At 47.4% G+C, this 25,809-nt stretch overlaps 1 protein-coding gene across 7 annotated transcripts in view; it reads left to right on the top strand.

Annotated features, from left to right (window-relative positions):
* AGAP1 (ArfGAP with GTPase domain, ankyrin repeat and PH domain 1) overlaps positions 1-25,809 on the top strand; it is a 636,024-nt gene that overhangs the window by 340,758 nt on the left and 269,457 nt on the right. For all 7 annotated transcript variants that reach the window (XM_063933229.1, XM_063933230.1, XM_063933228.1 and 4 more), the window contains 2 exons: positions 13,150-13,208; positions 22,264-22,351. In XM_063933229.1, coding sequence (XP_063789299.1) covers positions 13,150-13,208; positions 22,264-22,351 — 147 coding nt within the window. The remainder of the gene's footprint in view (positions 1-13,149; positions 13,209-22,263; positions 22,352-25,809) is intronic.

The raw sequence follows: 25,809 nt of genomic DNA, 5'->3' as shown, positions 1-25,809 counted from the left end.
CCCATGGTCCTTACGGAGTCCCCAGCATCCACTACGGACTACGAGAAATAGAATTATCGGTAAGTAAATTCTTATTATTAATACTTAATACATGAAAGTGCTACATAAACAATATAAGCAGTAAATGGGGCATTACTTTGGGAGACAAACTAAAAACATAAAGGTTCAGTTTAATGGCAGAGGTGGTTACAAAGTGGTATGAGGTTGGCGTATAGATGTGATTTAGGCTTGTTGCAGACGGAGCTAGTGTTCCAGAGCACACAGGGAAAAGGGAATGTGTAACATGTAGAAATGAGAATGGGGTTAAAAGGGTTGGAGGTAAGTAATTGGTGGGAGAAGGAAGAACATGAACAGATGTGGGGGATGAGGGAGATGACCAGCGAGGGAGATATGGGGGTGAGTGGGCAGCTGCAGTTAGTGTCATTCTTTTGATACTATGAGCCAGATTCAAATGTTAATGCGCCCCCTATCTCCCGTCTAAAGTGACGGAAGATAAGGGGGCGATATTCGTATGTCCCTGTTTTCGCCCCTGTCACGCACAGTACAGTCGGGTTTAGGCGCGCAAAGCGCCTAAACCCAGCTAAACTAATGGGCGCGATCGTTAAAAGACCCGTTTCTTTACACGCATTTCAGCTCGCTACCTGTGGGGGTAGCGAGCTGAAATGATCTTGTCATGCCCATTGGCAGTAACAGTAGAATACAGAGAGCTGATGTCACACACCAGATTAGAGTATGGGCGGCAGTTGCACAGCCGTGGGCAGGGGGAGCTGGGAAGTGTCTGAGCCATGCGCTGAACTGCATAAAAAAAACGGCATTAAACAAAAAAAAAAAAAAAAGCATCCTTCTGATTGGCTGCTGTGCACATGGTGTTTCCTAGGTGAGCCAATGATGGGTGGCAGGAGACTAGAAGCAGTTAACATACGACAGTCGGAATACCGGCAATCACAATACAGACGCCGGAATCCCGACAATCGGGTAAAGGCCGGCGCCGGAATACCAGCGACACAGGCTGTTCTCCCTCTGTGGGTGTCCACGACACCCATAGAGGGAGAATATAACCTGTGGCGAGTACAGCGAGGCACCGTGCCCGTAAGGGGCTTTCTAGCGCTCGCCTTGCTGCCGGTATACTGGTGGCCGGGATGCCGCTGTCTGTATACTGACGGCTGGCATCCCGTCCGCCGGTATATCATACTGAATCCCAGGAGACTGGCGGGTGTGCTAGGCCGAAGCCTCCATATGAGTTATACTGCTAGGGAAGGCCAATAGACTGCTGAAGGGAGTCCGCACACTGTATATTATATATATATATATATATGTGTGTGTGTGTGTGTATATATATATATATATATATATATACACAACAAATGTCCAGAGTGCGCTAATTAAAAGTTTGCTGATTGCAAGTTTCCCCAATTCAGATTCCTCAATCGGAAGCCTTCATGAATTCTTTGGATTATGGGATCTCTCCAATTTGAGCCTGAAAATATACTCTCTCACCAAGAAATGTATCACTCAACAAAAATGTAATTGGTTACTTAAATTTTTTTTTAATTGATTGTTACAGAGATATCAAACACCTCTAAAAGCATTGATATACAATAATATTAAAATATGACAGTGATTTAGTAGTGGCACACACACCACACGCTAGTTGACAATTACAGTATCACTCTCACCTTAAAAAGGTGTGAGCTCTAGGGTGAATGTATAGGCAGAGTGGTGGTGCATGAAATTTGATAAACCCTACACGTTTCATCCAGTTGGACTTCTTCAGGGGTAGGCGACTTCAAAAGATTAAAAGTTTCTTGAACTTCACACACCCAGTGGGTCCAAATAGGTTAAGGCTCTTAGCCCAATAGATCTTTGATTAAAAAAAATGATTGATACTTGAGTTCTTGGTGAGAGAGTATATTTTCAGGCTTAATTTGGGAAGATCCCATAAGCCAAAGAATTTCTGAAGGCTTCCGATTGAGGATCTGAACTGGGAAACAATCGGCAAATTTTCATTTAGCGCACTCTGGACTTTTGTTGTACATGTCTATCTCTTTAAGTTCCCACTAACAGGGTTTCTTCCGGTGGTGCTGCTATCTCAGCGCAAGAAAGGGTATATTTTTTTGTGTGTGTATGTGTGTGTATATGTGTGTGTATATATATATATATATATATATATATATCAATCATATATTTCATGGTTTATACACCTGATGTTCCGTTTTCAACTTTTCATCCACCTTAAATATATATGCCTTGGCTGGTTGGACGCATGAAGCCTGCGGTTGTGATGCACTATGCTGAAGGCCTTATGCGTTCAACCAACCGAGGTGTACGTATATCAGGCCGTGAGGCGGGGATGTGCTGCTGTCAGTGAGGCAGTGATGTGCTGCTGTCAGTGAGGCAGTGATGTGCTGCTGTCAGTGAGGCAGGGATGTGCTGCTGTCAGTGAGGCAGGGATGTGCTGCTGTCAGTGAGGCGTGGAGCTCCTGCTGCTGCAGTCAGCGAGGCGGGGAGGTGCTGCAGTCAGCGAGGCAGGGAGGTGCTGCAGTCAGCGAGGCAGGGAGGTGCTGCAGTCAGCGAGGCGGGGAGGTGCTGCAGTCAGCGAGGCGTGGAGCTCCTGCTGCTGCTGTCAGCGAGGCGGGGAGGTGCTGCAGTCGGCGAGGCGGGGAGGTGCTGCAGTCAGTGAGGCGGGGAGGTGCTGCAGTCAGCGAGGCGTGGAGCTCCTGCTGCTGCTGTCAGCGAGGCGGGGAGGTGCTGCAGTCGGCGAGGCGGGGAGGTGCTGCAGTCGGCGATGCGTGGATGTGCTGCTGTCAGTGAGGCGTGGAGCTCCTGCTGTCAGCGAGGCGGGGAGGTGCTGCAGTCAGCGAGGCAGGGAGGTGCTGCTGTCAGCGAGGCGAGGGATGTGCTGCAGTCAGCGAGGCGAGGGATGTGCTGCAGTCAGCGAGGCGAGGGATGTGCTGCTGTCAGCAAGGCGAGGGATGTGCTGCTGTCAGCGAGGCGGGGAGGTGCTGCTGTCAGCGAGGCGGGGAGGTGCTGCAGTCAGCGAGGCGGGGAGGTGCGGCGGGGAGGTGCTGCTGTCAGCGAGGCGTGGAGGTGCTGCTGTCAGCGAGGCGTGGAGGTGCTGCTGTCAGCGAGGCATGGAGGTGCTGCTGTCAGCGAGGCGGGGAGGTGCTGCTGTCAGCGAGGCGGGGAGGTGCTGCTGTCAGCGAGGCGGGGAGGTGCTGCTGTCAGCGAGGCGGGGATGTTCTGCTTTCAGCGAGGCAGGGAAGGGACTAGTCTCTCTATGGGCAGAATTCAAATCTTATTTACGCTGGCAGCCACTAGATGGCGCTCAATGGAGGTATTCAAATATAGCTCTGTTCGGGCGCAATCGGCTGCCGGCGTCTACATTCCAGCTCGCACCCGCCAGGGGTGGCGAGCCAAAATGTGTGAAAGGTGATCCCTCTAATGTGGTGTGTGACACCAAACGACACACTTCCCGATCGCGCCCTTAGTTTAGCTTTACGCGGCTAAACCCAGACACTAACGGGCGCGATCAGCGTGATAGGGGGCATCAAATGAATATTGTCCCCTGCAATCTCCCGTCACTTTAGATGGTAGATCGGGTGCAACAACATCTGAATTCCCCCCCATGAGTGATGTTGCTGTGACTCAGTGTGAAGTAGTTAAGTCGTGCGGTTACACACATCTGGACACACATGGAGCTGTACAAACATGACACCCACTCTGCAGCGTGGTCTTACTAGTGCTTTCCCACTGGTGTAATATCTGCATTTTACACACCTACTCCCAAAAGCATGACGCTCAAAGAACTTCAGAATAGATGAAACAATAATAGTGCATGGTATCTTCCCTAATATTGTGCTGGGATCCCTGCCAGCTGTTCTGTGCTGAGCTCGGGGAGCTGTCCTCTAGTAAGCTGTTGGTGCTTACATGGAGTGCGAGTGCCTGTGTAGGGTATGCAGAGTGGGGGAGTACTACTATTTTTTATTAATAAGGAGCGTAGGACACTACAAAAGCCTTGTGCCAGTGCCATAAATGCAACAATGTTTATGTGTTTATTTGAAATAGGAAATAGACAACAGTTCTACTTACCAGTAATCATGAGTATATTTGGGCAGTGCCGGTGGTGGAAAACAAAGTGGTATATTTACTAACCCTTGAATGGAGATAAAGTACCAACCAATCATCTTCCTAACTTCCATGTCACAGGCTGGGTTTGAAAAATAACAGTTAGGAGCTGGTTGGCTGGTACTTTATCTTCATCCAGGTAAATAGACCCCAAAGACTGTACTGTAAATGGAAGGCTATGTAAAGCCTTTGCAGGTGAGTCAGGGAAGCCGTTGCTTTTAGTTAATATGATGATAGAGGATGTCCTGCAGGGAAAATCATTGCTCTTCTTACACTTCCCGTATGTGTGGTAGGATCACACATTCTCATGTACAGGGAATAATGTGGCTAATGCCAGTTGGACAATAGAGAAATAATTCCTTTAGAACTACCCCACCTGTATTACTGAGACTAGTAAGGGTTAATTTGTACAACACTATCACTGTACATTTGTATTTGGGGTATTTTTGTTGCCTCCCAGACACTATGTAGTATATTTACTAAAGTAATGAATTTTCAAAACACATGATTTTTGCAGATTCTGCCTGACACACATTTAAAAGGGCAATAATACTAAATGCAAAATTAGGCTTGTCTTGCATTAATATTATTGCCCTTTTAAATCTGGCAGGCAAAATTTGAGAGTGATGAAAATATAGTACATTTACTGCTTAGTGCATATACCCCTAAGGTACGTTATTATATAACCTTCTGTCGTCTGCAACACAGCCTCCTCTGTTACTAGTACTCAATGCAGTAGAAGCTACACAAAGACTGCGGTGGGTAACATTCACTGCTGCCACCGGTAGGAGAACCTTCCTGCCCATTGCAGCAGCTCAGTGGTAATGCACATGAAAATTGGTGAGCGTGGCTCTATTAAAGAGAACTGTGGTGCTAAGGTGTCTATATACCCATAATGGATGCAGTGTTGCTAGGTCTAGAATGTGTTGTAAGGTCGGGCTTACATTGTGTCCCAGTTTCATATTACCATGCTGTATGTCTTGCTGTGAAAGTGACGGGAAGGATTTGGCAATCTGTAGGTTATGTTACAAAGGAAGCTGATAATCTACACTTTTATCTTGGGTGCCTGTCTGTGTACAGGGTGCTAATTACAGTCCAGGAATTGCCACCTGTAGAGGTCTGGTCTGCATGAGTAGAGTGGTCTCTAGCTCCCCCCTTAGTGTTATATTATTAGACAAATTCAAAGAAGCAGTGAACTGTATCATAGCATATCTGTTCTGGGTCAGTTTTGACATTTAATGGATGGAACAAGAATGACAAGCTGAGCAGGTAACAAACACAACAAGTTACAGTACTGTGTTTACGGTGACAAAACGCAAAGTTATGTATACAGTGATAGGCTCATAACGGAAGCATTGTGTACATTGGGGCTAATTCAGACCTGATCACTAGGCTGCATTTTCGTACAGCGAGCGATCAGGTCTAAACTGCGCAGGCGTATGCACCGCAATGCGCTGGCGTGTCGCACGGGTACAAAGTGGATCGCCGCTCAGCGATGGGTTTGTGCGAAGAATCCATTCGCAAAAAGTACCAGCCAACCATCTCCTGTCATTTTTCAAACACAGTGGGGCAGATGTATTAAGCCTGGAGAAGTGATAAAGCAGTGATAAGCGCAAGGTGATAACGCACCAGCCAATCATGACGGGTTTGAAAAATGACAGGAGCTGATTTTCTGGTGCCTTATCACCTTCCACTTTATCACTTCTCCAGGCTTAATACATCTGCCCCACAGCCTGTAACATGACAGTTAGGAGCGGATTGGCTGGTACTTTACCTCTTTCCACTTTATCTCCAAGGCGTAGTTCATAGACCCCTAAGGGTCCTATGTACTAAGCCTTGGAGAGAGAAAGTGGACGGAGATAAAAAAAAAAGTGCCAACCAACCAGCTCCTGTCATTTTTCAAACAAAGCCTGTAGCATGGCAGTTAGGAGCGGATTGGCTGTTACTTTGGGGCAGATTTATTAAGCTCGGTGAAGTGATAAAGTGGAAGGTGCTAAAGAATCAGCCAATCAGATCCTAACTGACATTTTTCAAACCCAGCCTGTAACATGGCAGTTAGGATCTGATTGGCTGGTCCTTTATCACCTTCCACTTTATCACTTCACCGAGCTTAATAAATCTGCCCCAAAGTAACAGCCAATCCGCTCCTAACTGCCATGCTACAGGCTTTGTTTGAAAAATGACAGGAGCTGGTTGGTTGTCACTTTATCTCCGTCCACTTTCTCCAAGGCTTGGTACATAGACGCATACAGTATGTACCTTTTATGAAAGGCTGGCAAAATATCTTGTAATACACATACAGCCGAGTAGGGTCATGCTCTGTGCAGGAGTGGGTGTTTGGCTATAGGGTCCTGTGTGTCTGCAGTACTCCCCTATGGTGCTACAATAGAGATTATAGTCTCTGGTTACTGAGGCTCTTTACATAGACAAATGTTCACAAGAGGTGGAACACACTTATACCCCTTTTACACTCGCAGAAAAATCCCGGGATATTGCACGTGAACGCGCATCATCCCGGGATTTTTCTCAGTGTAAATGGGTACAGGGACAATTTCCCGGGACGAGCATCCCGGGATTTCATCCCTGGTCTAGAGCAGGATTGAACCCGGGACCGTCCCGGGAAGCTGCCAGTGTAAACGGGTATACCGGGTCAAGGCGACCCGGCACCCGTTCTCTTCATAGGAGGAGGCGGTGCTTGGAGAAGATTATCTCCAAGCACCGCCTCTGGGAGACTCAGCGGTGACGTCACTGACCCGGCAATATGCCGGGTCAGCCCGCTAATGTGAAAGGGTCATTCCCGGGAATGTGTCCCGGCAAATATACCGGGACACATTCCCGGGAATGAACTTTCCTGCGAGTGTAAAAGGGGTATTATTATGTTACGTCAGTATTATCTGTAAACCCACTTTGATGTCATTGCTATCTAGGTTTTTCGTGAGGTGGACCCGGTGTTATTTTATATACACATTTGTTCGCAGGCCGGTTCCTTTAAAAAAAAAAAAAACAGTCCATTTTTCTTTTATACCGGCTTTGCAATTTGGTGAGAGACTTTGGGGGTGGAAATGCGGTTTTACAACAGCCCCACGCTTCCACTATTGGGAATCTTTTTGTCATCCAGACGCGTTATTTAGCAACTGCAATGGAAAATGTAGGCTTGTTTTATTGGAATCTGTGGAGTTCTCATCCTGGCCTTTCCTGTGCCCCCTCTGGTGAGATTAGCCAAATTGTTTTGTACTTTCCCAGCCCGATTCACCCCATTACTCGGCCACGTGTGACAGCCAGCACCAGATGTTTCCCTACCATGTTGCAGAGTCTCAGTCGGTCACACTGCTGTGTCATTGTTCTAGTGATCACAGGCTGCAGCGTGTGCAACCTATACCCTTCATACACTGATGGAATTTTTTTTACCCTTCGATTTTCTAGATCCCACCCACAGGCTGGACATTCAGTGTGGCCTTGTTCAAGCTCTTATCTCTTGTTTGTTGTCCAAATACAAGAGGGTGGCACGTGTTTGAACTAGCCTGTGCAATCTGGTATTCGTGTTCTCTTTTTGTACAACATACTAATATTACTAAATCCCCGTGAAACGCTTCCTGTCCCCTCTAGAACTAGTGTGTCTGCTTTTCTGCATCCAGGTAGAATAGGTTACTTTGTGTATGCATTCCTTCCTTTGTGCGTGTGTTTATATTGTTGCTCATTTATTTTAAGCAGCACCTGCTGAGTACACACGGCGGAGTTGCCAATTTTGTAAAGTAAACCGATATTCACCACAATGTAACAATACTGGGTCACCAATGTCTGCGAGGCACAGCTTTCTAGTAATTCGATGGGCTACGCCAGGCTTTTTCAACCAGTGTGCCGCGACCAGTTGCAAGGTGTACCGCGGAGCCAGAGCAGCTTCCTGCACCTTCAGAGTGAACTGTTGGCCCGGGTTCTTCTTAAAGGATCAGTCGTGCTCCGGCCATGACCTATGCCTTGAAGACGCGGCGGTGTGATATCATAGGTTACGTCTGCCGCGTCTCACCACCCAGCCAGCCCACCTGCCTGCATACACATCTTCCAGTTCCTGCCTGCATACACATCTTCCAGTTCCTGCCTGCATACACAGCTTTCTTTGCCCACCCACATTCACACCTACCCGCTGCTCAGTATTCGCAGCACTCCACTATGAACAACCCCCGCCACTGAGGGACAGGGGAGGAGGACAGCTGACCGGTAGGGTCTAATATTTGTTATTTTAGTTCTCCTGTGGGGAACAATAGGATTTATGTGGGTAGAATAAAGATTTATGGGGGGAATAATGTGAATAATTAATGTGGAGAGCAATAGGATTTATGTGGGGAAAAATGTGATTGATTTATGTGTGAGCAACATGATTTATGTGGGGAGCAATGTGATTGATTTATGTGGGGAGAAATAGGATTTATGTATTGAGCAACCTGATTTATGTGGGGAGCAATGTGATTGTTTTATCTGTGTAGGCCAATGTATGTGTGTTTTTTTCCTGAGAGGGCCAATGTGTGTGTGTTTTTTTTCCTGTGGGGAACTGATGGTGTGCCTTGGCAATTTTAAAATATTCTTTGGTGTGCCGCGAGTAAAAAAAAGGTTGAAAATCTCTGGGCTACGCACTTGGGACTATTAGGATCCAATTAAATTAGTGGCGATGTGCTGCCAAGTATCTTGTGGCGATCAGCTGCGCACACATTTGCTTATTGCGCTATGCCGACTATTACTACCTGTCTTGGCACCTCTATGGGCTGCAAACAAGAACGAGCGATGTTGACGGCTGCCACGTACAGTCCCGGAAAAGCACATTGCAGCCACTACTTACTTGAGTTGGCGCCTTAGATCGATGCGCATATGGCTACGACAGTCCCTCATACATTATATTGAAACATTGCTGTCTGTGGGCCTAATGCAGTGCTGGTCGTAAATCCGGCGTGTATTGTTCCAAGGACGTGTGCATAGAAACGTGTATATTCATCCGTATGCACAGTAGTGCAGATCCTGAGATGTGACCATCCATATTTTGGTGTGCATGATTTGCTACTTTGTCGTCATCATCATCACAGCGCACTTGCAACTACCATATACTGGCGCAATAGAGAAGTCAGGTGGTGGATTAGGGATAGTAGGGAAAATACTCGCCAAAATGCTGCTGCTGAAACAGAACTAATCCTCAGGGACCTCCCGGACCCCGCAAGATTCCCGAGGACTGGGGTATAAGCTCGTACTAGGAGCACGGAGGTGAGATATTTGTTGGTGCCCCCTTCTCCGCTCACATTCACTACTAACGCCCCATCCCAGCAGCACTCAGACACACACTCTCTCCAGTGGCCCCAAGATGGTAGGGGAAGTGGGTACTTATTACCTGGGCCCAGGCTTGTTAGGGGGACCTGGTCCGGGACATCTGCTAAGGGGTACATGGTCCCCCTGTGCGGCTGCCTGTACAGCTGGGAGGAGGAGGGGACGTGAGGGTGGGGGGAGTATGCACTCAAGAGGAAACCTCTACTCATAGGTGCCGGCTGCAATCAGATTCACCCTCCACATTCACTGCTACTACCCCAGCAGCACCTAGACAGGGCGAGGGAGAACCGAGGCACATGCGCCCTGGGCTCCCTGCTTATTCCTTCTGTGGGGCACATAAGCAGAAGCTCGAGCAATGGAGGAGATCACTGTGCCCCATTCAGGGCTGGCACCCGGTGGCAACTGCCTTCCATTGTCTCCTGTACAGAGTCGTATCTAGGGTAGGGCGAGTGGGGCACGTGCCCTGGGCGCCTTGGCAGGCCCAGGAGAGGGGGGCGCCGCCAGCGGCCAGGGCATCATGCCCCACTCGCCCCCCTCAACCCTAAATGTGAGGGGAGGAGAGCGCCGCGTCTCTCCCTCCCCTCACCGCCGCTGCCAGCACTAGCAGCGCTGCTGTGTCCGGTCTCCGGCGTTAGCCAATCAGAGATTGCGGACCGGCTCCTGATTGGCTGCCGGTCCGCGAGCTCTGATGGCGCCAGACACAGCCGCCGGAGACGGGAAGGGAGACCTGGACGGAGCGGTGAGGGGAAGGAGAGGCGCTGCGCTCTCCTCCCCTCACATAAGCGGCCGGTGAGTGAACGGGGGGGGGCACACAGGCACCAAATGGGGCATGTAACTGGCACTGAGTGGGGCCTGGCGCTGTGGGGCATGTATCTGGCACTGTGGGGCATGTATCTGGCACTGTGGGGCATGTAACTGGCACTGTGGGGCAATGTAACTGGCACTGTGGGGCAATGTAACTGGCACTGTGGGGCAATGTAACTGGCACTGTGGGGCAATGTATCTGGCACTGTGGGGCAATGTAACTGGCACTGTGGGGCAATGTAATTGGCGTTGCGGGGCATGTATCCGGCACTGCGGGGCATGTATCCGGCACTGTGGGGCATTGTATTTGGCACTGTGGGGCAATGTAATGTAACTGGCACTGTGGGCCATTGGCCACACCCCTTCTGGAGTGTGGCCACGCCCATTTTTTTCCGACGCGCGCGCCTTCGATGCGCGCACATGCCTCTTTTTGTGTGCTTTTCTGGGGCGCCATTTTACATCTTGCCCTGGGCTCCAAAAACCCTAGTTGCGCCTCTGCTCCTGTATTAACACCCCTGCCGCTGGGTCAAGGTAAGACTACCAGGGACCATTTGTCGACCCTTTATCATGATGACATATTCATGTAGACAAGATGAATGTCGACCTAACGGTCTACTAATGATACCCATCCCATCTTACCAGCTGTGACCCTTACTCAGGAATTGACGATAGACATATAAGTGGCTGGTGACACATTAGTGCGTGGTTATTTTGGCCATGATGATGTGATTCACGGTGCCTCCCCCTGTTTTTACCTCTAAAAGCACGTGTGCCCCTCCCCCCCGGGTGAGGTCAGATTTAAAAAAGTCTGCAAGTATGGCTTGTGTGGATCTTTGTACATAAGAACTTGCAATCTAAAGGAAATACTAAGTTGTAATACTGCACAATATTGCTGATGCATTACCTTGCAGTTAGACCAAATAAAACAAAAAGTTATTCTAAGGCTTGTGGTGAAGTAGACGGTGGCGGTGGTTGTATGCTGGCCTGGCTGTGGTTTGCACCCTCTGTTTCCTGCACAGTATCATGTGATGGATGCGGCCTCTGGTTATGTCTGTGTTTTCCGTCTGTGCGATGAGTTGAGTGGTTTGGGCTGAATGTCCGGGATGTTCTTGTAGTGGGCGCTTCGTGTGCGCTCCAAGGAGATCATATCTCAGCCATGGCAGAATCCGATCCTGCTGCTGTCTGGGCTGAGGGTGGAAGGGAGCAATTTAGGGAATGAAGCTGAATGTGCAAAACCCATGTTATGTACCAGACGTGAGCATTTGGGTGAAACTACAGTAAGCAAACATGGGGTTAACTTCCAAAAACACCTCTGTATTTTCCTTTGGTTTTATAGGCATCTTAAGGTCGCACATGTTTCTTTTACATATACATATGGGCTAGTATTCTTATAGCCCATATGTCTTAAGGGGCCAATACATCCTCGATTAATTGTGCCAATTCACTGCTGTTTTGGGTGATCGGCAAAATCCAACATGTTGGACAATCACGATTCACCGATTCCAACCCAAAACTGATCAGAATTGGCCGGTCAGGGATTTTTAACTTGTACTGAGTGACGTTCCTAGGCCATGAGATTTAGTGATATATTTGGATTTTGGATTTCATAAATAGTATGTTAAGATCCTGACAGCTTGTTCCGGCAGCTGAATAGGAAGTGAGTGGCTGCTTGTGTGTGCTGGGTGCCCTGTAGGAAACGGACTGGCAAACTAATGGCTGCTTACATTAACTGCGTCACCTCCACACGTGATGGGTCAGTGCCCTGTCCATGTACTCCTCAGCCCACCTTGCCCTTGGGACATAGGATTTTATCCCATACACTCTGTGCGGCCAGTAAGTTTTGTGCCATCAACAAATGATGCATTAATCCGAGAAGACACAATGGTACTTGTACTGAGACCCAGTGACGTTCGTCCTAAAGAAAAGATCTGAGTTGGAGAATGTTTCCTGTAACGTCCTGGTTAGTGGAAGCACAGATGTAGGAGCGGTAATGAAGGCACATTCAGTGTTTTTCTGTTTAAGGCTCGTTGCTGAGTTAGATAATGAGAAACTGCATCACAGCCAATGACGAGGGCTCTCTGAATCCTGGACAGGCTGAAAGCATTAAGTCTATGACTGCTCCAGCTGTGGATTTAGGTCCTGCCTGAGATTGCTTCACTCATTTCTCCCAAGTGGGTGTGAGTGGAACGACTGAGGTGCGAGGGGATTTAGTTTCTCCGATCACTTTGGTTGTGGTACTTGGTCCTCCAGATACTCTTGTAACTATTATTAACAGTCCTTTAACTACATATATGGCACAATCTCCTCCTACCTGGTAAAAGTCCTATTTCTTCATATATGCAATGCCCCCATTCACCACAACCAACCCTCCAAGATTCCCACTCCTCCCTTCCTACTGTGACGTGTGATGGTAATAATATATAATACGTATCACATGCTGTAGTCAAGGGCAGTGTCTGCTCCGTCCCAAAGTTCATCCGCAATGAGCAAGAGGAGAGATTCCTACAGTTATGGAGTTAAATGCGCGACTGCGGAGCCTTGGATCTCACATGTCTTATTTAGTATTCTTGCATAACTTAGCGTTCACCTTGATGTTGACGATTAAAGAATCTCTCAGATGTTTCTCTTCCCCAGGGCTGCTGAATTATTGCATATTTTCGTAGATGCCACTTAGGCGTTTCTGTGTCGCTGTGTCACTATGTGAAAAAGTGGAGCAGAAGTAGGGCATGAAATGGAAAAGTCACCCAGGGCCTCCTGCCTTCTATCTGCAGAGTCTTTTATAAAACTAATTCTGCACATAACTCATGTTTTATATGTTTGACATTTTTGTTCCTGTACTACAGTATGTCTAAGCTTTGGTTGGCTTAATGGTGTTCAACTCTCCTAATGGGGTATTCATGTTTTGTTTTTCAGATGCCTTTGTAAATAGCCAGGAATGGACACTAAGCCGGGCTGTGCCGGAGCTCAAAGTGGTGAGTAGCAAGATACGTATGATGTATTTTACAGTAAATGGGAAGAGTTTGCTAGTAGTGTTTCCTTTTAGTGGCATGTAACCTGCTCCTGGCATTCCTGTCCCAGTATTGAGATTTGGAGGGGGATTCAGTTGCCGGGAAAGGGGGCAATTTGCCATTGCTGCGGTGTATAAACGGCGGCAACGGCAGCCCGAATTGCCCCCTTTGCCCTTTCGTTTCACACCCCTGTTCATTTAGAAGTGCTCATTCCCTGTGGGACAACAAGCACTTTTGAGTGAGTTCCCCACCGCTGTAAAGTGTGGCAGTTTCGGACAGATTTGCCCAACTGATCCGTCCGGCACGTAATTGAATTCCCCCCTTGGTTAAAACGATATACACAATGTGTACTGCACTGATCATGCATGGAGTGGGTATTGGTGTTTCAACCACTTTAACTAACAATTTTTTTTCCAACAAACGCTCAGAAATTGTCGTTTTTAATGAGTGAATTAGGTGAGCGACATGTATTTAACCTTATTCAAAATGATTTTAGTGACAAAAAAAAGAAGCTTTTAATAAAAATAATTTTTATATTTGGGGGAAATAAATTGTCCCCCCCAACATTGGAACATCACGACCATCGGAAACATTGCTACCATCGCGTTTTTCATTTTAAAAGCCGAGACAGCCACCAGGTACACAAGTGGGGCTTGTGGGCGGGGGGGGGGGGGGGGGGGGTTAATTAACACTGCAGCCAATTGTCTGCAGCCACTGGGAGAGGGATCCTGCCGTGCTGTCAGATCAGCAATGATCGGCAGCCCGGCAAACACTGGGGGGAGGGTGCAGGGAAGTAGAGGGACCTGCCGGTCCCTCTGTGAGCTGCAGCTGCGGGAAGTTTCCCTTTCCTGCAGTTGCACATGCTGTTTGTCTGACTGGTTGCATCCGGTGCATCCTGGTCAGATACAGTACTTGCTGGTGTGGTCGCATCGGATACAACCATGCCAGGCAAGTGGTTATTGCCACTGGGCACTCGTGGTGCCTTGCTTGGATGCCACATTGAGTGCCAGGTGTGTGGCATGTGCATTGCATATCACTCTGTTGGGTTAATGCCACATCGGTGGCGTCACTGAAGTCGTCAGTCAGTCTGAGCCATGGCTCATCTTAGTCCAAAGTAAGGAAATGGGAAAGAGACCCCCATATTGCCTTTGCATAGCAGTCGCCTCTTTCCATAGGACATACAGACGTGAACAATTTTGTTGGTACCCTTCCATGAAAAAAGTAGAAGCCATATTCTGAGATAACTCAGAAGAACTGACCAGTAATTGGCATCCATATGTTTATTCCGGATTTAGTAAAAATCAGACTTTGCATTTTTGATTTTTGATTCAACAGAATATTTGTAGTAGTAAAACAAATGAAAATGGCGTGCACAATCGTGATGGGACCCGTAGCCAAATATTTTGATGCACAACCTTTAGAGGCAGTCACTGCAGTCAAGTGATTTCTGATTACTCCCAAATTGTTTTCCCCTACGGCTGCCACTAGATGGCGCCCGACGGAGCAAGTGAAAGGGCGTGATATCCGCCATAATTAATAGCCACCCGGAATAATTGAATTGTTCTGTTGGACAATTATTGCTGCACCCAAAAGAATTGATTTCCGCCAATGAGACATCTGCCCCTGTCGGCAGGTAGCTTGGCCCACTCTTCCTGAACACAGGTTTCATATTACTATTTTTTTATTGCATTTTATTTAGATTTTCAACATTTACACCCGAAATTACAGTATAAAATTGAGATGCAGGGTCAGCACACAATATTATAATTAAGAGACATAGCAAACCAGTATAGCAGAATGAGTTAACATCGTAACAATTAGAAAAAGTGATATCGGAACCTAAAGGTGCCATTCAGGCCCCAACACCACCAAATCAGAAATACAAAAGGTAGCATTGTGACACATATAAACACAGAATATACCCAAACCTCAACACTAGACCTAAATATTTCAGTGTCGTTAGGATTAGTTTTAAGAAAAATGTGTGCCAACCCCACACCTCCAAAATATGGTCCAGACAATCATCACCCCCCAAATCCCCCCACCCTGTAGAACCAACCCCCCAATTTATGGCCTACCTGGATCCCCAGATACCCATCCCAACTACTCTACTAAAACTTTGGGGTAAGCAACCCCATGAACCCCTTGGGCATGTTGTATAGAGCCTAGTATAGAAAGGAACAACTAACAAATGCTCAAAGCACACAATATACGGTTATTTTGTACGGTTAATCAGGATAACATGCCAATATTTAAGGAGGGTCGTCTCACCTAAAAGCCCATAAAGCAACCAGATAAACCATAGTTCCCCCAGTCCCGGCAGGGTGTACAGAAATAAAATCAATAGAGTTGAGTAACTGTATGGTAGAAGATCTCAAATTACCGCCCAGTGGAGGAGGGTATGGAGACACGCAGCTGGTCCAGTCACTGTCAAACTGAAGACGTAGTGAACAGGAAACAAATCTGCAAAGAAGGATGGCTATGTTATCCGGAAAGCACAGGTTTCATATTTGCCTTGGCCACTTCAGAATAGTCCAACGGTTTGTTCTTCTCCATTCTTGGGTGCTTTTAGCTTTATGTTTTGGGTCATTAGTCTATTGGAGGATGTATAACCTACGGAGCTTTCTGACACTGGGCAGTGTATTTCACTTCAAAATGCCTTGATAGTCATAATATTTAATTGCGCTCTGCACAGATTCAGTTCATCCCCGTGCCAGACACAGCAAAAAAGCTGCAAAACATATCCGAGTGTCACAGCAGGTGTGGTATTCTTTTCTTTGAAAGCTTCATTTTTTCATGTGTGAACATAAAGCCGATGTTCCTTACCAAAAAGCTCCACGTCTGACTTGCCTGTCCACAGGACATTGTCCCAGAACCATTGTGGCTTGGCACTGTGTGGTATACTGGTCATCAGGCAGGGCTCTGTCTTGTATACTGGTCATCAGGCGGGGCTCTGTCTTGTATACTGGTCATCAGGCGGAGCTCTGTGTTGTATACTGGTCATCAGGCGGGGCTCTGTCTTGTATACTGATAATCAGGCGGGGCTCTCTGTTGCATACTGATCATCAGGCGGGGCTCTCTGTTGCATACTGGCCATCAGGCGGGGCTCTGTCTTGTATACTAGTCATCAGGCGGGGCTCTGCCTTGTATACTGATCATCAGGCGGAGCTCTGTGTTGTATACTGGTCATCAGGCGGGGCTCTGTCTTGTATACTGATAATCAGGCGGGGCTCTGTCTTGTATACTAGTCATCAGGCAGGGCTCTGTCTTGTATACTGGTCATCAGGTGGGGCTCTCTGTTGCATACTGGCCATCAGGCGGGGCGCTGTCTTGTATACAGGTCATCAGGCGGGGCTCTGCCTTGTATACTGGTCATCAGGCGGGGCTCTGTCTTGTATACTGGTCATCAGGCGGGGCTCTGTCTTGTATACTGATAATCAGGCGGGGCTCTGTCTTGTATACTAGTCATCAGGCAGGGCTCTGTCTTGTATACTGGTTATCAGGTGGGGCTCTCTGTTGCATACTGGCCATCAGGCGGGGCTCTGTCTTGTATACTGGCCATCAGGCGGGGCTCTGTCTTGTATACTGGTCATCAGGCGGGGCTCTGCCTTGTATACTGGTCATCAGGCGGAGCTCTGTGTTGTATACTGGTCATCAGGCGGGGCTCTGTCTTGTATACTAGTCATCAGGCAGGGCTCTGTCTTGTATACTGGTCATCAGGTGGAGCTCTCTGTTGCATACTGGCCATCAGGTGGGGCTCTCTGTTGCATACTGGCCATCAGGCGGGACTCTGCCTTGTATACTGGCGGAGCTCTGTGTTGTATACTGGTCATCAGGCGGGGCTCTGTCTTGTATACTGATAATCAGGCGGGGCTCTGTCTTGTATACTGGTCATCAGGTGGGGCTCTCTGTTGCATACTGGCCATCAGGCGGGGCTCTGTCTTGTAGGTCATCAGGCGGGGCTCTGCCTTGTATACTGGTCATCAGGCAGGGCTCTGTCTTGTATCCTGGTCATCAGGCGGGGCTCTGTCTTGTATCCTGGTCATCAGGCGGGGCTCTGTCTTGTATCCTGGTCATCAGGCGGGGCTCTGTCTTGTATCCTGGTCATCAGGCGGGGCTCTGTCTTGTATCCTGGTCATCAGGCGGGGCTCTGTCTTGTATCCTGGTCATCAGGCAGGGCTCTGTCTTGTATACTGGTCATCAGGCGGGGCTCTGTCTTGTATACTGGTCATCAGGCAGGGCTCTGTCTTGTATACTGGTCATCAAGCGGGGCTCTGTCTTGTATCCTGGTCATCAGGCGGGGCTATGTCTTGTATACTGGTCATCAGGCGGGGCTCTGTCTTGTATCCTGGTCATCAGGCAGGGCTCTGTCTTGTATCTTGGTAATCAGGCGGGGCTCTGTCTTGTATACTGGTCATCAGGCGGGGCTCTTGTGTTTATTATTATTCTACAACTACCCATACCTCCTTATGTATTTAGAACAATCCATAGCATATACAGAGCAGTGTATATCACAAACCAGTAACGTCAATCTCCCAAGTCAGCCGCGGCCGGCTGCGTGTGGACGTGGACCCAGGAGTTGTGTTCACTTGTAACTGGAGGCTGTTCCACAGCTCGCCCAGACCTTTCATCATTGAACAAGTTATGTTTTTTCCCTCCTTTAATAAAATAAATAGATGGTGTAAGCCAAAGGCCTCTGTGTTTCTTAATTATTCAATACAATATTTTTGTTCAGCCCTCCAGGTTTATTTCTGTGTAGGCCATACTGCAATATGTTCCATTGTTACATCTGTAAATAATTAACTATTCGCACTGCTGCACAGTGGTTGTTGCCATATTTCTGTATACTTGGGAAGCTGGATAGAATTAGGTTAGGAGTCTACATCCATTCGTACAGCGTAGGAGCCAAGGAAAAGAATTGTGTCCATAATGATCGATGGAAAGTCCAGCTAAAGCTTTCTGTGGTTTCCTGGATTTGATGAGGATTTATGAAGCGATATAAGCTGCTCTGCTAATATGATTACTGGTGAGGTGGACATTTTTGCCTTGACACAGTTGTGGCAGCCATATTGTCTCCTGAACCAACGTTCATCTTATCAAGTCACCCCTCAGTAATGACACTACTACGAAGTGCTTTTAAAATGGCTGCCACCATTTACAGGTTACATCCTGGTATCAGCTGTGTTTGCCATACAGTACCCCTTCTGCTCCTAAACTTGATTCCTCTCATGTTGTTGGACATCCGACCTCTCCTGGAGAGATTTATTCAGTGTGAGCCGAAAGTGTTGCGATTGTTGTTGCTGCACAACACGCTTGTGACACTCGGGAAATGATCATCCCCAGAAATACAGAATTACAGCTTCACTCTGTTACCTGAGAGGTATCTCCATCATACATGTCATCACAAGTTAGTATGTAGAAGTACAGTGACTGGAGCTTGAAGGGCCCACCGGGGAAATGCAGTGGTAGGGGCCCATGCTTAGGCATGTGGCTAGGCTCCAGTGGGGGTGTGGCCAACCATTACAGATTGTATGGGCCCCTTGATAAATATATATAGTAAATACTGCTAGTGCATGCATGATAATGTACCAGATTAATAACAGCAGTGCACTGTAGAAAATACACCATAGTCCTGTGCAATATAATGTAACATATGTATAATTCATATGCACTAGGATAGAGTAGGGAACCTAATCCCTAGAGGAGGAGGTGGGCCCACGGGCTGTCGGGCCCGCTGGGTGGTTTCCCCTGTAGGCCAGTACGATACTGTGGAAATCTTTCTATTTACTGCTTTTGGAGGCAAAATGGCCATAAATAACAAAGCTTCCTGTTGTTCACCATTACCCCACCACCAGGACATGTCAGTTGGACAGTACGTAGTGGTTAGCATTACTGCCTAACAACACTTGGGTTCTTGGCTTCCATTCCAACCACAGCCCTATCTGTGTAGAGCTTGCATGTCCTCTCCGGATTTGCTTGGGTTCCCTAAAGGTGGGTACACACTAATAGATATATCTGCAGATCAATTGATCTGAAGATATATCTATGGACAGATCGGGCAGTGTGTTGAGCATACACACTGCCCGATCCATCGGGGACTGACGTCATGGACTGGGCGGGCGTGTGCACACGCCCGCCCAGTTCAGCTGTCAATCACCGCCGGCCGCCGCAGCATGTGTACGGGCGGTCGGCCAACCGCACCGTACACACACAGCGACGCGCCAATATATCGGTAGATATATTGGCCGTCGGCTGTGCTGCGCGGCCGACGCGATACGTCTGTGAATGACGGAGTTCACAGACGTATCGTCCGTACACACTGGCCGACGGTCCCGCGATATATCGGCCGTTCAAGAGAACGGCTGATATATCGACCAGTGTGTACGGGCCTTAAGCGTGCTCCAGATTACACCCGCAATCCAAAAACATACTGATAGGTTAATTGGCTTCAGACATAAAAATTAACCCTAGTGTGTGCATAGATGTGGTAATTTTGGCCTGGTCCCAGTCCCTATGCCAACTCCCCCCACGTGGCTGATGGTTGCGGCACTGAAAGGGTTAATCCTCATGTTGCAGTGCCATCTTTGAATAGACCTATCAGCGCTAGGTACCAATTTTAAGTGTATTGCCATTGCTAGCTGTCATACTGTATGTGAAAAATACTGTATTGGCACTGAGTTGTTATATGCCGCTGCCTCGTATCACCTCCGGTGGCTGCGGCAATGTGGCATCCTAAACCCCAGGCTGTTTCACTTGGGGACAATGTGCCAAATGGTGCAGCAGCCAGTTCTTGGCCCAAGGGCTGCGTGCTTACCGCTGTGGACCGAGACAGGGAGGCAGAGGTGAATGGCCGCGTGCTGGGGGGCAGGAGGGAAAGCAAGCTCCCAGCACCCCCAGTGCTGAGAGGGAGCAGTAAAGAGACTTCACAGCCCAAAGTAAGTCCTGTGGCGCTCAGGCGGCATGTTGTTACCCCCGCACTACACATACACGGGCTGCAAGAGAGGGAGCCCTGTACTGTGTGTCCTGGGGACCAGAAAGGTCAAAGTTCCAGCTCTGGGACTAGTGACATAAATGTATGTGTGTCTAAATTAAATATATAAATGTTTTGTAAAATGTATATGCAGCACTGTGCCAGGAAAGCAGAGGCTCAGAGTGCGTATTTTACAATGTGTAAAGGTTATTAACTGTCTGTAATTTAAAGTAAAATGTACTCACCGTCTCTCCCTGGGGGTCTAAGGTATCCTGAGCTCTTCAGCCCCCCTCCATGGAAATCAGAATTCCTTCCTCAGCATCCTCATTCCTGAAAGTGGTATGAGGGAGTGTAGGAATGGCTGACCAACACAGCCAGCTGTTTCAGGGGAGCTCCCAAGAGCTTCCACTCGGTGAGCAAAGTCTGCTGGCTGGGGGTCCTGCCTGATTTTCTTGGGAGCTTCAAAGTCAGCCAGAGTAGGTGCTAAGATACACCTACACTCTCTACGTGCCGACACCTGGGCGTTGATTATCTCTCTAGGTGGGCTCAGGCACAGAGTAGTGACCATTCCCCACTGTCTATTAAGGACATTGTTAAATGTGTGCATGCACTTAACTTGATTGGGAAAAAAACCACAGGACAGACTTACCCCCGTGATATTGTGTATTGGATTATGATAAAAAGGGGCCTGCGAGCCTGGTTTGTGTATATTTCCTCTATGACATCAAGGAGAATTGTACTTCTGCTGAACATCTGTATGCTGTATTACCCCCAATCACCATTTGCAAGGGTTAAAGGCCCTACACACTATGCGATCTTCCACCGAGCTGCCCAACGGCGGACACGGCCGACGGGCGACCCAACGGCGGGGGGGAGTTTCTTCACTCCCCCCATCACCCGGCTCCATAGCAGTGCATCGAGATCGTCCATATTGGCCTGCATGCACAAGCGTCGGGGCACCAGCGATGAACCAGATATGAACAGTATCTTGTTCATTAATGAATGAGATCTTTCATATCTTTCAGCAATATCTCCCAGTGTGTAGGGCCTATAAGAGTCTGTGTAAAGACTTTCTGAGCAATACACCTCATGCTTTCAAGACAACTGCATCTTAGAATAGTGCAAAATGCTGTTCTCTTCTCCGGCTGTTCTGTATTGAACCCAAGCTCAATCCCTCTGTCAGCTACTTTACATGGTGAGGGACCAGTGGGATGACACCAACCAGGAGCTGGTGCAGTAGTATGATCACGTATACCCAGGAGTAGGCGGTCTTAGGTGATGGTGTGGAATCTTGGTGGTGTCAGTGATACCTGCCCACTACGCAGTGGGTGGAGTCAGTAACAGGCGGATACTGACTGTAAGCGGGAATCCCCTAATATCCCAAACCAGTGGGATCAAACAAATCTGTGATCGCCTGGCGGAGTGAGGTGCTTCCAGCCACAGCAATGAATGTAGATGTTAAGCTCCACTGGTGTTAATAGCCAAAAATTCTCTGTAAAGCGCTGCGGAATATGTGTGCGCTATACACATGACTGTTAATAAATCAATAACTGGTAATAATGGTTATGCCATTGGGTTTGTAGGTTAACCAATGCTACCAGTATTGCTTGTAGATAAATTTATACTCCCAGCAATGCTGATTGACTGCTCTTCATGAGATAGACTGCGCTATGGATATCTCTAATCCCTGGAATAGTCACACTTGTCCATGAAACCGTTAATTACTGTTTCAGTGGACATTTCGGAATGTTAGTAAAACCGTAGCAACACCTAAATCTCCTTATGGTATAAAATGACCTTTTTATCTCAGCTTTCACACTGTTAGGGGGAGATTCAAATGTTTGAAAAGTCAGTTGGGAGTCTGTTTTTTCCTATCTAATAGACAGGAAAAAAACAGACACCCAACCGACTTTTCAAACATTTGAATTCCACCCTTTATGTTTTGTTTTAGAAAGTTTTGCTTTTCTTTTTCTTTTTGTAGCCTTTTGACATTAATATAACTTGTGTTACCTGCAAGCATTGACCGTTACGCATGTTTGTATCTTGCAGGGCATTGTGGGAAATCTAGCAAGCGGGAAGTCGGCGCTGGTTCACCGGTACCTCACGGGTACTTATGTGCAGGAAGAGTCCCCAGAAGGTAACTGGACACCTTGCCCTGACACTCTATCATGCAGTCTGTAAAATAATAATACAGTATACCATAGAGCTGTACATAGTCTGCATCTTGCCATTATTAACCATGTATGGTTTGGCCCAGGATGAAGCTGTGACACGGTAATTAAGCAATGTATTGTATAACTGGGGGGTTTATTAAATCACAATTATTTCATATAAACATATGTACGTATACAATTATTACAGTAATAACAGTATAATTATACGGTGCATTTGACTAGGGTCGTAGCACCTATTGCTTTCATCCAACGAAACGGGAGTTAAAGACGAGTGGGAGATAGAGTGGGTTAGGCACAACTACCCGTAGCCATTGACAGCATTGTCATGTTCACAGCAGCACAGAGTATTTCAGTCTATCCATCTCCTGTGCGTCAATGTGTAAGCAAGTGTGAATTGAAAGGGGCTAGGTCGTCATGTTGCCAACCTGAGAATTTAATGACAGCTGGGAATAGTGATGTGAGGCTCCTTTCAAACGCATGTCTATATAATGCGCGTTTCATGCATGGAACTTACTCTCCTTGTCCCTAGAACCGTGCTGCTCAGACTGATATTTAGCTTTGTTTGGCTGTTTTTCCCTGTAATGTTGCAGAATGTATGTGGTCTCTTCTTGCTATGCTGAGTGTTCTGCTACTGATGTACGTGGTGTTCCGGGAAGCCTCCTTCCTCTGTATCTTGTATACTGTATGCATCCTTGGCTGGTCTTTGACTGTCTAAGCTCCTTCTTTCCCTCACTGCCTGTCCCATTGGTTCTTTGCAGATATGGATGCAGGTAAATATACATTCACTACGGTCTGAGGAGACAGAGAGGCGGCTGAGATATCTGACGTAGAGTTGACTTTTTCTTCTGTGTTTTTCCATCTCTCTCTCTCTCTCTGCTTCCTTTGCATTACCTAGTTTGGGTTCCTCTCATTCCACTCCCTCTGTCTCCCCGATGTCGTTCGCTAGACTTTGTGTCATGTAGAAGCATCATCTGTCTAATGTTACAGAGTGTCCTTGGGATTTGTGTGAGACGCCCTGTCTCAAGCCGCTACCATAGAGAGGGCTTGGAGAATGGCTGGGATAGTGTGCGTCTGCATGTGCCTAGCTGCCAGGACGTGTCACTTACTGTAGCTGCTTTATTGGCGCTAGATGAAATCAGTGTGTGACAAATGGGTTGTGAGCCGTTCAGACGTGATCCATACAAGGTTTAATCCTTCTAGTGATGGGTTTCTTCAGGTCCAGACTCTTGCATAAGGGAATATTTCCAGGCATTTGGAATGTGTGTCACTAAAGCAAAATGTAACAAAGTGAAGTGATATTCAGCTGTGTTGTGATGTCTGGATGTTATCTCTATAATGTTACGATGTAAGAATACACTGATTCACCACTTTATATCATAGCCGGATGTGCTCATTTTACTTGATCATTTCACACTTGCGTCACCTACCTAATATTCTTTATCTTACTCACATGTGCTATATCTTCCTCTACATCTCTGCCTGTCCCACACTGATTCCTGCTATATCTACATCTCTGCCTGTCCCACACTGATTCCTGCTATATCTACATCTCTGCCTGTCCCACACTGATTCCTGCTATATCTACATCTCTGCCTGTCCCACACTGATTCCTGCTATATCTACATCTCTGCCTGTCCCACACTGATTCCTGCTATATCTACATCTCTGCCTGTCCCACACTGATTCCTGCTATATCTACATCTCTGCCTGTCCCACACTGATTCCTGCTATATCTACATCTCTGCCTGTCCCACACTGATTCCTGCTATATCTACATCTCTGCCTGTCCCACACTGATTCCTGCTATATCTACATCTCTGCCTGTCCCACACTGATTCCTGCTATATCTACATCTCTGCCTGTCCCACACTGATTCCTGCTATATCTACATCTCTGCCTGTCCCACACTGATTCCTGCTATATCTACATCTCTGCCTGCCCCACACTGATTCCTGCTATGGGGTATATGCAATTGCGGTCGAATTCCCGAAATTGTCGAATTTCGGGAATTTTTCGCCCAAAAAAAAAAATCGTCAATGCAATTCAGTGCTTTCCGTCCAAAAAACGGACTTTCAAAATTCGACTTTTTGAAATTCGACTTTTGTCAAATTCGACTTTTCTGCAATGATACAAGTGCTGCAATTCGACCAAAGTATATTCAATTGAAGTTTGGAAATTCGACAACAGTGCTTTTAGACAGTAAATTCGACATTTTCAATCCGCCACACTTTGGTGGGTGAAACTAATAAAAAAAATTTAAAACATGTTTTTTTGTGTGTTTTTTTTTAATTGATAATAGCATATCTATTTATATTAGAAGGGATTAGGTACTTGGTTTGTCTTTTTTGGAGGCACAAGTATTATTTATATATTTTTTAAAATAATATATATATATATTTTTTTTTTATAGATGGAATGGTAAAATTCAGAAAAAAAAATGGCGTGGGGTCCCCCCTCCAAAGCATAACCAGCCTCGGGCTCTTCGAGCTGGTCCTGGTTCTAAAAATGCGGGGGGAAAAATTGACAGGGGATCCCCCGTATTTTTAAAACCAGCACCGGGCTCAGCGCCTGGTGCTGGTGCAAAAAGAGTAGGGGTCCCCCGTATTTTTTACACCAGCATCGGGCTCCACTAGCTGGACAGATAATGCCACAGCCGGGGGTCACTTTTATACAGTGCCTTGCGGCCGTGGCATTAAATATCCAACTAGTCACCCCTGGCCGGGGTACCCTGGGGGTGTGGGGACCCCTTCAATCAAGGGGTCCCCCCCCCCCCCCCAGCCACCCAAGGGCCAGGGGTGAAGCCCGAGGCTGCCCCCCCCCATCCAAGGGCTGCGGATGGGGGGCTGATAGCCTTGTCAAAATTGAAAGAATATTGTTTTTTCCAGTAGTACTACAAGTCCCAGCAAGCTGGTACTTGGAGAACCACAAGTACCAGCATGCGGGAGAAAAACGGGCCCGCTGGTACCTGTAGTTCTACTGGGAAAAAAATACCCAAATAAAAACAGGAGACACACACCGTGACAAGTACAACTTTATTACACACTGCCGACACACACATACTTACCTATGTTGACACGAAGCAGTCGATCCTCTTCTCCAAGTAGAATCCACGGGTACCTGAAAATAAAAGATAATTATACTCACCTCAATCCAGTGTCCAGATATAAATCCTCGTACTTGGCAAAACAAATAAACGAACACCCGTACCATGCCGGACTGAAAGGGGTCCCATGTTGACACATGAGACCCCTTTCCACGAATGCAGACACCCCCGTGACAGCTGTCACAGAAGTGTCTCTTCAGCCAATCAGCGAGTGCAACGTCCTTGCACTCTGCTGATTGGCTTTGTGTGCGTCTGACCTCAGACAGCGCATCGCAAAGCCTCTCCATTATATTCAATGGGGGGAACTTTGCGTCAGCG

The sequence above is a fragment of the Pseudophryne corroboree genome, chromosome 7 (genome assembly GCF_028390025.1).
Source record: "Pseudophryne corroboree isolate aPseCor3 chromosome 7, aPseCor3.hap2, whole genome shotgun sequence".
NCBI classification, from domain to species: Eukaryota; Metazoa; Chordata; class Amphibia; order Anura; family Myobatrachidae; genus Pseudophryne; species Pseudophryne corroboree.
This window is presented reverse-complemented; position numbering and strand designations above follow the sequence as displayed.